The following is a 14,971-nucleotide window of genomic DNA, read 5'->3' on the forward strand; positions in this document are numbered from 1 at the left end:
AATTATTGAATTTGTATTTATATTTGAACTTAATTATTTACAGCTCTTTAATAATTTATAAATTGTTTGTCTTTTTCCCCAATATATCAACGCACTTGATGTTGTTAAAATAACGAAAAATCCTCCCCTTCACAACAAAAATTATTTAAAAAAAGGAAGATAAATATACGAAAGAGATAACAAATATTATCTCGCCAGAAGAGACACGATAGACCTAGAAGCACAAAACTGACACTAGCGCAAAGGAGTGTCAAACACGAAAGTTGGGCGATTTCGAGTTGGTTCGTTTTCGTCGTCGTCGTTGGTTGGATATTGTCGTCGTTCGCCGCGAGAAGAATTTAACAAGAAGCAAAAAGAAAAAGAAAAAAAAATTGGTGAAGAAGAAAAATATTTCAGTGGCAAAAATCGATATAAATTCTTCTTTTATTTTCGCCGAATCAAAGTGTTTTCCCAAAATCAAATCGCTTATTTCATTATAAGTTATAAAATATTAAGATTGTAAGTCCTGCAAATCCAGTCTTACAAATTTTGTATATGCAATTGAATCTCGCAAGTGAGTAAGAGTAACAGAATAATATAATAATTGATTTTCTCCGCACCACTCACTGGCACTGCAGTGGAAGTGTGTAAATCTGAATCTGGTGAATAATTAACGGGGCGAACAGCAACGATTTATACACACATTTTTATGTAGTTACTTAAATTCTTTAACTTTTTATAAGTGACGTGTATTAAAAAGCCGGTGATGTTTCACATAATAATTTAAAATTTCAACAAGAATAAAAGAATATTGTTCAAAAAACAAACTTGCACGGAAAACTTTTTTTTTATGCCAACAAGAGTTTGCACAACATCGGATTGGATTGGAGTTGTGGAGTCATCATAAAGAAACAGAAAATGACAAAAATTATTGCTCCTCTGAGCTCTGAGTACTTACTCCTATTAGAAATACACGAAAAAATAAATAAATGTATAGAAAAAGTGGGGGCGGAATGTGAGGGAATTTCTTATTTTTTATGAATTCATCTGCACCAGCACCATCGAAGTCATTCAAAACGATTTTTCCTTTTTTTCTTTTCTTTATTAAATAAATAAAGGGAATTATGTTATGAGAAGAACCTTATAAAATAATGGTTGAAGATTGTGGATTTGTGGTGTGTAGTGCTGCAAAAAATAGCGATAAAACGTTTTGGAAACTCGCACTAAAAAAGGGGAAACCATTTCCTGAGATTATCAAAAAAAGGGGAGGTGGTGATAGTTTCTATATTTTTTTTTCTATATCTCTTATGTATATTTTTCTTCACTGAAAATAAAGGTTGTTTTTGTGGTTCGGTTGATTAACTCATCCTTATTTTGTTTTGCCAAAAAAATAAAATATCAATGAACAACCAACAACAACAACAACAAAAAGAAAAAACACAAAGTAAAAGGTCAAGTAAAGTAGAAAAAAAAAAACAGCAATAGCATTTTTATCACTGCTTGTTGTCTTCTCTTCCAAATGAAGTCGTTTTTTCTTCATCTTAGTTTTGTTAAATTAATTTTGCAAGACAGTGACTCAAGCAAATGTTCAATTGATTAAAAAGCATTGAACTTATGTCGAAATATTAAAATGCCGACAGGCCAAACGTATGTGTTTGCAAAATATATGGGAACTTATTCGTATATGTTGGGAATGTCATTGTTATAGGTAATAAGTCAAAGTTCGTTGTGTGGGAACCTGGCAAAGGTCATGGATTAAAAAAAAAATCATTTAATTTTGTGGTATAATATGTAACAAGTTCGAGAGTGGCTGACTACCTATGAATTGTGTTTGGATGCGTTAAAATCGATTTAATAAAGCTATTAATATTTCTAGGTAGGTAAGATGTCTACTTACGAACATGTTTTGATATTCGAAAGTATCTTATAGATATTTTGATATGTAGGTACCTAAATAATTGCATTGTTGGCAAGTTAAGAATCTTAGTCACGATTTGTTGCCGATTTACGTATATCTAGCTATTTAATCAGTCATATTTTTAAAACAAAACTTGATTTACTCTGGTATATTGGTACCTAGTTATATACATATGTATTATAAAAACTCGGAAGTTAGAATAGGTACTTTATGTAAGTATATATGCAAATATAACTTGAAACATAAGTTAGTTAGTTTTGGCATAAAGACAAAACATACAAGAAAAAGCATACGTATTATACCTACAAATTTTGTGAAGAATGCGGAGGAGGCGACCAGCATTTAATCAGACAAAAAAAGACAGTCAAAACATAAAAGCAAGCATTTAAAAAATATGCTTTCTATTAAAAAAATTGTAATAACAACTCAATCTGTGTAGGTATATTACATAAAAATAAAACTTAAGAAAATATTTAAGTACCGGCACCAACATTATTGAGCACTCTCCCATATAAGCGAGTTTTATTTTACCGTTAGCGACTGAGTTCCTTATTGAAAAACTTATAAGACAGCTAAAAAAGTAAAAATAATAAAAAAGACTAACACAAAAATATCTTCCAATGAAAAGATAGTACCTATACAAATCATCGCTGTAAAAAAAAGAAAATAAATTCTTTTTTAAAAGATACTGACCTAAGAAAACAGTCACAGTTGCTAAAATCTAAGAAAAATGTAACTTATGAGAAAAAACTACAGTATCTACGTATATCCTAAATCCGGATGTCTACTTCGCATTTTACTATTGCTAGAAATAGAATTAATCTGGAATGATTATTTTTTCTATAACCCAAACAATTTAGAACGATATTTTCGATTAAAGAGGATTTCGTATCTATCACACATATTTAATGCTTTATTAAGTATCTTAATGCAAGGTTTGTTCTGTGAGTTGGAAAAAGCTGAGCTTTAATTCAATTCACAACACTCCATACATTCATAGGTGATAGGTTCGTATTGTCGAATTGAAACATGGACAATTTTCTCCGGAAATTTTTGATACTAAACGCTCTGTCCTTACACTGCCTAATAGGTTTGATTTTTGCAATAATGGGGAGTCAGTTGTTTCTTAACTTCTATGTTCATGTCCTGCCCTATCGAAAAGGGTGATCTGATAAATTCCTATTACTTATTGTCTTAAACGCTTTGTTATTAAATTCAAATAGTTCAAAGATTAGGATCCATGTAGAATCAAGAACCGACCATTTATTAGTCTAACTTATGTACATGTTCCACTTTACGAAAGAATCGAATTAGACCACTTACTACCAATAGTTATATTTCCTTTAAAAATCATTCACCCCATTCCAAGATTCACGAAAAAATTAAGTTTTCGTTAACTCACAGTTTTTCTCATAACATAAAATTCAAAACCATTTTTCTTACTCATTATTTTTGAATGCTTAGGCAATATTTACGTAATAGTTTTCTATTACTGCATACCATCAGTAATATAAATTTTCATCTCTGTTGTAATCCCATTCGTAGTCGTTGGTTGGTTCGTTGGTTGAACTATATCGTTTTGGTATATTTTGAAGTCATGCTATCTGGTTTTATCCTCTCCGTCCTTTTATGTAAACGCCTTTTGTATTCAACAATTTTTGTGGCCTACAAAAAATCTCAATTTCAATTGTACCTACAATATATTTTTTTTTGAGTAGCTGTACAGCATGCTCTTTACATATACTTTTATGTTCGTATAAATATGTTTAAATAAAGTAGAAAAAGTTTCATCTTAAAAATTGTATATACTCGTATGTTGCCTCGGGTCATCGAGTCGTTAAAAAGTCACCAATTGTGCAGAGTAAGGAAAGGGAATATACAAATCTCATAACTGTGCTGTAACTGTGAACATGCATTAATTTATGAACTATCATCTATAAACGAGCAAACTCATAAAAAATCTTCTCTCCAATTCACTTCAATCCAATCAGATGAAAAGTTAACTGCAAAAAGTAGTTGTTCTAAATGATGTCTAAAAAGTTTCCCTTTACATCAAACCAATGATGCAAAGAGTTTAAGTTTGACAATAATTTTAACTTTTGTTTTACAGGTGGTGTTTTCTATTGAAAATAAAACACTTGAATTAGGTGTTTGAATTTAAATATTCTTACAATAAGGGATTAAAATAAAAACTAAACGTGAATCTACGAGGCAAAAAATCATCAACAATGGCACCTGTAAGAGGTGATGGAATGCGAGGACTCGCTGTCTTCATATCAGACATACGGAATTGTAAGTATAATAATAATTACATTTTATTTTTAACAATTCATATCTTTCACATGTTTTTTAATTGATTGATGGCAAGAACGAATGTCATTGCACGCACAATTTTATTGCTCCATTAGCAACTGAGGCAGAAGCAGGGTCAAAGAAACTTATTCACATCGATGTAATAATTTATTAAACGTAGGGAAAAATATATAACGAAAAAAACTCCCTCTCGTAAAATATTTTTTGGCTGCTTGACTTGGCAGTCCTATAAAAGATATTTTCTTCATTAATTGGAACTCTCTTTAGGTCTTGGTAGACGATGTTTCTGTATGAGTATAGTCGATACGATGCGCGATATACACAAATGGTAGACTTCTACGTAGATATGATTAAATTGTAAATATCGACATTTTAATTATCGTTTTATTAAGGGGTGGTTTTTTGTGTTTATCTTTTAAAGTCTATCGAAATCATGTCAATCATTTATTTAAAGTATCTAAATTTTGTTGTTCATGGTTGTTCTCTGTGATAAATAAAGTAGTAATAAAAACATTCCTTCAAATTTAAAACCTGACTTTGAAATTTGTTCTGAATGTAGGTATTCTATTTTTAGAATTATTTTAAACATGTTATCGCTTTGTTATTGCATTTAATGTCAACTTGCATTTAGCTTGAATATAATAATTATTATGTTCAAATGTATGTACGTGCAAAAAAGCAAACATTTCAAAATAGAGATAAGAAAAAAACCAATGCAGTCGTTTGTAAAGATTTAAATATAATCCAATTTCCACCCCAAAACGCACTGAGATGTCATTGTAATCTTATTTTCCTGTTTTTCAAGTTTAAAAAATTTCCCTCATTCTCTCATGACGTTAAAAGAACAACTTCCATTTTTATGAAAATCAGACTACTATGTCACCTATTAATATCCAACATCATACACAGGATGCACAATTCATACTCTCTATACCTAGTAATAACTATATATAAGAATAATGTCATATTATGTGCTAAAAGCTTAACTAAAAGACACAGCTCCTCTTGACAAGAGTTTTTGTTTTGTGTGTTGGGTTGTGTTGTGTTGCTTTGTGCAGCAGTATAATGTTGTGTGAATAATCAGAATCATTGAGTGTTCTACTCTACTCTAAAAAAAGGGTGTTAATATAATTAAAACAGGGTTCTTCTTCTTCGGCATAATTTTCTTCACCCTCTTTTTAGATTGGCCTTTATAAGTTTTTTTTTTCCGTTTTGTATTAAACTGTGCGTTTTATACCTTATCTTTTAACAATTTAAAGCTGGAATAATTTGTTCCAAGTTAAGGATTTTTTTTGTGGAGAGTTGAAAACTTCTATTATATTGACTTGCTCCACCTGATCCGGAGTTTGATTTTACTGCACTGTCCTATAAGTTGATTTCGAAGACTTTCTGGGACGAAGAGTTGTTTTCCAGGCAATTTACGTGACCCAGCGATTTCAAATTCTTTTTATCCTCTTAACTAAGTACATACTTTATGTACAGTCTGTACAGCTGGCTTGTCGTTCCATCTTCTCCTACACTAGCCGAATACGTATATGGGACCGTAGAACGTTTCTCTCGAAATAACCCAAGGTGGTTTCATCGACTTTTTACATGGTCCATGCTTTTGCATTGTATAGCCGGACATAGGTGACATAGACACACTTTCGTTGTTCGATAAGGGTTTTGCTACTCCATTGTTTTCTCTAGCTCTAATTTGTTAGACCTTAACTACCTAAAAGTTAAATCAGTCGATGTTGGCGTTTTGACTGATACGTCGATGTTGAAGGTCCTGACTTGGTAACAAAATGCGCTTTTTTTACCTCATTAACCGCGAGTAATTGGATAGACTTTTCAAAAATTGTATCTCTAGTGTTGACATTGGAGCTCTGCACTATTCTTTCGAGGCCGCATCTAAACTTGTCTAAACCTATTTTTACTTCAAAAGATGTGGTAAAGTTGTTACCAACCTTTATCCATCAGCGCAATATTTATGAGACTAATTCCTTTACAGTTGGTGCAGTTTAGTGGGTTCCTTTTTCGAAATTTAGTCTTCGTTCAAATCTTTACAACAGCTCAAATTTTGTTATTTCTGGCGCATAAATCAGACTGAATTTGGCATTTGGCGGATGAGCTTTTTGTCTTTGAAACTTCACACAATAATTGTTATGCAGATCAATCTTATGATCTTGGTAGCCGTGTGTGACGCGAGTTAACGATGCCTAGAAAGAACAAGTATGTACCGAATTTCCAATGTGGCGTGAGGTCTTTGGCATTTAGTGGCAATCATGTGCCGTTGGTGCCCATATTATCCAATTCAGGCCAAAAAATGTATAGTTCGTCGCCAGTCCAAGATCAACACCAAAGAGTGACTGTTTTCGCAATGCAATAGACATTCTCACGTGGATACTGTTCTAAATTCAACATTTTTGACAATTTAACTATTCCAGAACGTTCAACTTCTGCAAAGCAGTTCATTGAAATTATTTACTGGTATGCGACCAAGTGTCTATGAGAAATCAGCCAAGTTGTGGTCTTTGAAAGGCATAACTTATATTCACCTGGTCTATAATATTGTACTTCTAATCTTAAATATTGAAGCGTTAAAGTAATACTTTTTAAGATCAACAGCTGTTTCGTGCTTTACAAAAAATTATAATAAACAATATTCGTATGTTAGTTAATTTAATTGATAAGTATGCAATATGGATATTAGACTTAAGTTTTAATTGCTTTGTATCACACTTGTAAAGTGCAAAAACTTGAACTTTCACTCATTGAGCTATTATTAGAATATCAAACTTATTACTGCCATTATACTTATGTCAATATGTATATAGGCAAAATAACACAATATTATATTGATGAACAAGCTTAATTATTACATCCGATATTCTATTAACATAAATCTTCTTAATCGTGTTCTTTAAGGGATTTTTTTTTCATTTTGATTACTCACTATGCCGAGCGCCACTTCAAACAAAAAATAAAAACTAACCAACGTACCAACCAACAGTTGTCACTTATTTCGTATTTAAAGAACAATTCCACATGAGTTAGTTTGTGTAGAGAGAGCAGCCACCTATTGTGTTTGCATTTGCGCTTATCGAATTAAACAATTTATTTCTATTTCTGTAATTTAATTTTGTTTGGAATTATTATCGTGGAGAGACAATTTTGTGCATTATTATTTCGTATTACAATTCTCATTCAAAAGAAAATAAAACTCCAAAAATAGATGAGAATATTTTAATTTGGAGAATTTCGAAAAGAAATATATCCACGAAAATCAGAAATCGTGAAAGATGCGTAAGCCATGTAATTCTTGGCACCTATGAAACTTTTGGGGATTCTCAAAAGAATTTAATTACTACAAAGACTGAGTTAAGGCTAATATTTTAATAACTTATCAAGGTCTGTTATCATTTTAGGTAAGCTACATACCTTTGTGGGTTTGTTATTATTGAAAACGTTTATGTGCCTTTTATTTAAAATCTCACTGTTTTTTTTATGTATTTTCAGGTAAAAGTAAAGAAGCTGAAGTGAAGCGAATAAACAAGGAACTCGCTAACATCAGAAGCAAATTCAAAGGAGACAAAACTCTCGATGGCTATCAGAAAAAGAAGTATGTCTGTAAGCTGCTATTTATTTTCTTACTTGGTCATGACATCGATTTTGGGCACATGGAAGCTGTTAATTTATTGTCTTCGAATAAATACTCAGAAAAACAGATTGTAAGTTTTTTTTGTTTTTTCACCAACCTTAAAAATTGTACAAATTGTTTTAAAAATATGTTATTTTCACATTACAGGGATATCTGTTTATTTCGGTTCTTGTTAATACAAACAGCGATCTTATACGTTTGATTATTCAATCTATAAAAAATGATTTACAATCTAGAAATCCGGTTCATGTTAATTTGGCATTACAATGCATTGCGAATATCGGCAGCCGTGATATGGCTGAATCGTTCTCAAATGAAATTCCAAAGCTATTGGTATCGGGGTAAATAACTTCACTCAATATTTTGTATGGAATTTTATTAATTTGTCTCTTATTTTTAAAGGGATACAATGGATGTTGTAAAGCAATCGGCAGCACTTTGCTTATTGCGTCTCTTTAGATCAAGCCCTGATATTATTCCAGGCGGTGAATGGACATCGAGAATTATTCACTTACTCAATGATCAGCATATGGGTGTTGTAACAGCGGCTACATCGTTGATCGATGCACTTGTAAAACGAAATCCCGATGAATACAAGGGATGTGTAAATTTGGCTGTTTCACGTTTGTCGCGTATCGTCACTGCTAGCTACACTGATCTCCAAGATTACACTTATTACTTTGTACCAGCTCCGTGGTTGTCAGTGAAGCTGTTGCGTTTATTGCAAAATTACAATCCAGTGACTGAAGAACCAGGTGTTCGTGCGCGCCTAAGTGAAACACTCGAAACAATCTTGAATAAAGCCCAAGAACCACCAAAGAGCAAGAAGGTGCAGCATTCTAATGCTAAGAATGCTGTCCTCTTCGAGGCAATCAATCTGATCATACACAGCGATAGTGAACCGAATTTATTGGTGCGTGCTTGTAATCAATTGGGACAGTTTTTGAGCAACCGCGAAACGAATTTGCGGTATTTAGCATTGGAATCTATGTGTCATCTAGCAACATCAGAGTTTTCTCATGAAGAAGTCAAGAAACATCAAGAAGTTGTAATTTTATCCATGAAGGTAAATTCTTTTAAATTTAAATTCTTTCACAAAAAGATATGATGTTTCATTCAATAGATGGAAAAAGATGTATCAGTTCGTCAACAGGCTGTAGACTTACTCTATGCTATGTGCGATCGTACCAATGCGGAAGAAATTGTTCAAGAAATGCTCAACTACTTGGAAACAGCTGATTACTCAATTCGTGAGGAGATGGTGCTAAAAGTGGCAATTTTGGCTGAAAAATATGCCACAGATTACACATGGTAGTTTTTTTTTAAATTAAAGTCCATATCTATTCTTATGACACATGTTTTTGTTTACTTCTTTCATTGACAGGTACGTTGATGTGATTCTTAATCTCATTCGTATAGCTGGTGACTATGTTTCTGAAGAAGTCTGGTATCGCGTTATTCAGATTGTTATTAATCGCGAAGAAGTACAGGGATATGCTGCCAAAACAGTATTCGAAGCTCTACAAGCACCAGCATGCCACGAAAACATGGTCAAAGTTGGTGGTTATATTTTGGGTGAATTTGGTAATTTAATTGCCGGTGATTCTCGCTCAGCGCCTATAGTTCAGTTTAAACTTCTTCATTCAAAATATCATCTTTGTTCTCCGATGACACGAGCTTTACTCCTATCCACTTACATTAAGTTCATTAATCTTTTCCCCGAGATCCGTACCAATATACAAGAGGTATTCCGTCAGCATAGTAATTTGCGTTCGGCTGATGCTGAGCTCCAGCAACGCGCTAGTGAATACCTACAATTGAGTATTGTTGCGTCCACCGATGTTCTGGCCACCGTACTCGAAGAGATGCCATCGTTTCCCGAAAGGGAGAGTTCAATTCTGAATGTGCTCAAAAAGAAAAAGCCTGGTCGTGTGCCGGAGAATGAAATTCGAGAATCAAAGAGCCCAGCACCAGCATCCCTCAATAATGTACACGTAAATCATAAGTAAGAATCATCATGCGTGCAAAATCTATTTAAAAAATAATATTAATAATTTTGTTCGTACGTTCAGGGTGACCAATAACACAAATTCAAATGCAGACCTCCTTGGCTTAAGTACACCTCCATCGGCAACAACCAACAACAATTCTACCGGTGGCACACTCATCGATGTTCTGGGCGATATCTATGGATCGAATTCAACAACAAACAGTACAGCGATCTATAATTCTAAGAAGTTCCTCTTCAAGAACAATGGTGTACTTTATGAGAACGATTTGATACAAATTGGTGTCAAGAGTGAGTTTCGACAGAATCTTGGTCGCCTTGGCTTGTTCTATGGCAATAAGACTCAAATTCCATTAACAGTAAGTGAGAACTTTATGAGAAATTGATCATTATTATATTACTTACTATTTATTGATAGAACTTTACACCTGTGTTGCAATGGTCGGCTGAGAATGCGCTCAAGCTTAACGTTCAAATGAAACCAGTCGAACCAACACTCGAAGCTGGTGCACAGATACAACAGCTCTTAACAGCCGAATGCATAGAAGACTATAGCGATGCGCCTACAATCGAAGTGACATTCCGTTATAATGGTGTACAACAAAAATTTAGTGTTCAATTGCCCCTGACTGTAAATAAATTCTTTGAACCAACCGAAATGAATGCAGAATCTTTCTTTGCTCGATGGAAAAATTTAGGAGGGTAATTATCACTATCTCTATATATGGCGTAAAAAAAACAATTGATTTAATTTATTTATTTTAATGTTGTTTTAATAGAGAACAACAGAGGGCACAAAAAGTCTTCAAGGCACAAATTCCTTTAGATTTGCAAGGAGCCAGAAATAAATTAATGGGCTTCGGTATGCAATTGCTAACAAGTGTGGATCCAAATCCAGATAATATGGTTTGTGCGGGCATAATTCATACGCAAACACAACAAGTTGGATGTTTATTGCGATTAGAACCGAATAAACAAGCGCAGGTGAGTGTGAGTTACATTGTGTTTTACAAATATTGATATTTTAATTATTTTTGTTTATTTTTATTCCGTAAATAACTTCATTGTATAAAGTAGGCTAACAATATTAAATTTTATTGATAATTAAGACAAAAGTTGTAATACGCGAAGAATTAATTGATAGTAGTCTGTCCTTTCCTTTGGATTATTAACAATGCTTGAAAGGCGATTGAAGAGGGTGTTATGTCTGGATAGCATTCTAATGCATCCCTTAAAATAATTATTGGGCAAGTGTCAATCTTCAGAAAATTAAATTTTCAATTTACTAAGAAATATATTTACCTATTAAACTCTAAGATTAGGCAAAATATGTGGGTCTTGTTTTGAAGAGTAACATTTTAGAAATGCTCATCAGTTTAGCGTTAAGTCCAACTTCTGTCGAAATGTTAAGTACATTATATTCTTTTTTCAATCGCACTACATGAATGTTTATTTTTGTCATACCACACGCAAAAAACTAGTCAAAGTGTATAAGTTTTTCAGCCAGCAAAATCTTTTAATCCAAACCAGTTTAACCTTAATTTCGAGACTGATCATTTTCGGTTATCCTGGGTTAACTAATTTTATGTGTAATTGTTCGGGAATGCCTTTTCAATAGGAAAAAACTAACACTAAACGAAATCGACGAAATTTTGTATTTTATTACAAGATTTAATGACCTTGGAAATCGTTCTACGTTTACCAACTCAAACCCTATTCGTTTAAATTCTGAGAATACAATTGATACATTTGTTGCGTGTTGATTGTTTTTTTTTTGCAATAGAAAATTAATCGAAAAACATTGTTCATTATTCGTTCTCTACTGACCTCGATTTCATTAGAATAAGTCGAGAGAAAGTTTCCGGGTCCGCTAGTATTGAATTATTAGATTAGAACAACTAAAGATTGTGTGCTTTTCCATCACTTTAACATTAACTTTTTAAAAATTGCCTACTTTTCTTATCTCTCATACGATTATTAGTTATTTACTTAATTACCATAGTAGTTTCATTTACACATTTGTGTTGTACATTGTGAAATTTTAAAAACCAAAAACATTTGTTTATCTTTCAGATGTTCCGATTGACCATTCGAGCCAGCAAGGATACCGTTACCCGCGAAATCTGCGATCTTCTCGCTGACCAATTTTAAGCTTTTCTGTTTGATTAGAACGAAATTTAAACTAAAAGTTTCATAAAATAAAATATAATTAAAATAAAAGAAAACAAATATATACAAAATTCTCTCGAACACAGCAAAAATGCAAAGGAAACACCTTTCCCTCTACTACACACTTCTCTCTTATTATACAGCACTTCTCTTCAAGCCATATTTTCCTCTGTTCCATGGTCACACTAAAAAAAAAAAACAATTCCATTTTATTTTTTAAAAATAAATATAATCTGTTACATTGTAACAATAAACTTTGCATAGGAATTATTATGATTATTATACTAGATAATACAATTTACTATAAAAACAAAAACAAACAAATATAAATGAAGGTATGGTATACATATAAAGTAGAAAGAAGTATAACTGATGAAATTATTAAAAGTGAAACAAATATAGATATATATAATATAAAATAAACATATAAATAAATATATTTAGTAATAATAAACGTTGTAGCAAAAAAGAAAAGAATATGTTATGTTTTATTGATTAAAAAAATACTATATTATAAATTAATATAAACAAAAATTATATAAAGTAAAAAAAAACTCTCATTCTTGTTAAACAAAATTTCATATTGATTAAAAACAATTTAATTAAAAACAAAATATTTCACTATTAATGTATTATTTCGCTCTATTATTACATTGTACTGTATTATTCACTGCAATAGATTTATAAAAACAAAACAAAAAAAAGTAAAATAAAAGTCGTTAAACGTTACTATTTTAAGCAAAACTTTTTGTTGTTTCTTTTATTATTTTATATATTTCAAAGAAAAAAAAACTAAAAATCATGCGTTAACTATGTTATAAATATATTTTGAAAAAAATTATTTATTAATACATGTCGAAAGTTCATGTATTCACATAAATATTATATATATATACTTATAAAACAAATGACATTTTATTGAATAGTATTATACATTTATGGACCTTTCTTCTCAACAACAAAGAACAAAAATTAAATTTAAAAAAAACTACATAAATCTATAAACGTTATTACATAATATAACATACGAAAAAAATATACATATTGTAATTACAAAGTTTATTAATAAAATAAATAAAAAAAATAATCAATATTAATTTTAGAACTTTAAAACAAAAACAAAACGTGACTACACTACACAAAATACAACAAAAACCAGATTAAGGTGAACTTATATAAATTAATTAATTAATAGAATGAAAGTTTATGTAAGCATCAAAAAGCATACATAATTTGCTAAAATCTGTTTGTTGCTCACTTCGCCAAAGTGTATTTACAGACAGACAGAAGATGTAATTATTTAGAGAAATATAAAACAAAAAAAAAACAATTAAAATGAGAATAATAAAACCAACAATTTACTTGAAAGCGATTATAAATACAATTTGATTGAAATAAAGGGAAAAATTATTGAATAATCTGTTGAAAAAGTGTATTTTTATTTTTCCTAAAACTTTTCAGTGTATGTAATTTTTGTTGGGATATTTATCGTGTTTTATGTTCAGTGTCTATCTAGGTTCGGGATGACTTTTCTACAAACGTAAAGCCATTGGGTTTCTCTTTGGTTTAAGTTAAGCGTAATTAGTTTTTTCTTTTTGTATTACGAATTAAGAAAACCTCGAATAAACTCCCTCTTATCGTTACTTTTTACGATATTCTTTTTTGGTCGAATCAGTATCATTTTATATTTTTTCGCATATGAATATGAATATGAATATGAATATGAATATGAATATGAATATGAATATGAATATGAATATGAATATGAATATGAATATGAATATGAATATGAATATGAATATGAATATGAATATGAATATGAATATGAATATGAATATGAATATAAATATGGAAATGAGTATGGACACCCAATGCAATGTACGAATATTTCAGTGCCTAAATATGTCTCATTGTCTGTCATTCTAGAGGAGGAACTTATCCAGCCCCTCATGAACCCGCAACCCTGACTCGTAAATGCTTACACGGGCCTCTGTCTCTGCCCAGCATTAGTCTGTTGTCTGTCCCCAACATGGGAAATCTGCAAATCTGCTTGAAGGACCACACAGTGTCTAATTATCAAAAAGAATATGAATATTAAAGTTCTAAAATAATAGAAAATAAATCAAAATGACGTTAAATTTTTGAGACTTATGCGACTTCGTTACATTTTCCGTGTTTGTTACTCAAAATCCAAGTCTTATTTTTACTATCGAACTGATCTCAATGAAGTCCATCTTAATTTATTTTAATAATGGGTAGGTTCAGCCAACATAAGGGACTTCATTTGCAGTCAATTTCATTCTTTAAACATACATTTTGACCAGGGCAACTAGTTAGTTTTTCAAGCGTAATGAAATTTATTTCGCTGATCTCAACATTAAGTTCAAAGTAAATAAGTACTAACAAAATTACTGTCTTCAAAACACTCCTCAGGCAAGCTACAAGTCCACCACGATTTGTAATTTGTATTGTAAAGGAATATTAGTTATTTCTTTTCGAAATTGACAAGAAACCCTGTTACAGAAAGCATTAAATAAAGTTATGCAGAAAATAAACAAATCATAGAGTAATAAAATTCAGCTTTCAGTTGAATGAAAAAACATTATCAACTGTCATTTTGACAGAAGTAGACTTGACTTAATAGTTAGGGAAATTTGTCTTGACTAACTTTAAAGTCAATTTTCCATTAAAGTTCCCTTAATTGGAAGGTAATTTTTTGGCAGCTGGCCAATCAGTAGAAACTTGCCTAACTTTCAAGCCCCTTATGTCATCTGCACCTGACAGCAATGAAATTTTAAATAAACTGCAAAATTTTAAAATCATATTTATGACATGCATAATAAGATACATTTTTTTAAACAAACTCATTCAAACTCTTCCAGTCTTATTGTTTAGGTTTTAAATTGGAAAAACTAATCTTTTTCAACTAGAAATGTCAAAA

At 31.3% G+C, this 14,971-nt stretch overlaps 1 protein-coding gene across 3 annotated transcripts; it reads left to right on the top strand.

Moving 5' to 3' along the window:
- Window positions 1-38: 38 nt before the first annotated feature.
- Window positions 39-13,460, top strand: LOC129949601 (AP-2 complex subunit alpha). Of its 3 annotated transcripts, none has more exons than XM_056061161.1 (11): window positions 39-553; window positions 4,008-4,189; window positions 7,712-7,923; window positions 8,001-8,194; window positions 8,256-8,919; window positions 8,977-9,164; window positions 9,238-9,858; window positions 9,926-10,220; window positions 10,280-10,563; window positions 10,641-10,845; window positions 11,935-13,460. In XM_056061161.1, exons 2-11 carry the CDS (start codon window positions 4,126-4,128, stop codon window positions 12,010-12,012), a joined length of 2,805 nt encoding a protein of 934 aa, XP_055917136.1. In that variant the 5' UTR covers window positions 39-553; window positions 4,008-4,125; the 3' UTR covers window positions 12,013-13,460. The 3 variants fall into 3 exon arrangements, with proteins under 3 accessions (XP_055917136.1, XP_055917137.1, XP_055917138.1); XM_056061162.1 differs by having other exon boundaries at window positions 39-498; XM_056061163.1 differs by lacking the exon at window positions 39-553 and adding an exon at window positions 611-742.
- Window positions 13,461-14,971: the final 1,511 nt, after the last annotated feature.

This window comes from Eupeodes corollae, chromosome 3, assembly GCF_945859685.1.
Source record: "Eupeodes corollae chromosome 3, idEupCoro1.1, whole genome shotgun sequence".
NCBI lineage: Eukaryota > Metazoa > Arthropoda > Insecta > Diptera > Syrphidae > Eupeodes > Eupeodes corollae.

Bases quoted from the DNA above. Each gene is read 5' to 3' on its own strand.
- LOC129949601 (XM_056061161.1), top strand. From the start codon at position 4,126: ATGGCACCTGTAAGAGGTGATGGAATGCGAGGACTCGCTGTCTTCATA. The intron at 4,190-7,711 runs GTAAGTATAATA...ATGTATTTTCAG, and splicing joins CATATCAGACATACGGAATT to GTAAAAGTAAAGAAGCTGAA. The intron at 7,924-8,000 runs GTAAGTTTTTTT...TTCACATTACAG, and splicing joins AATACTCAGAAAAACAGATT to GGATATCTGTTTATTTCGGT.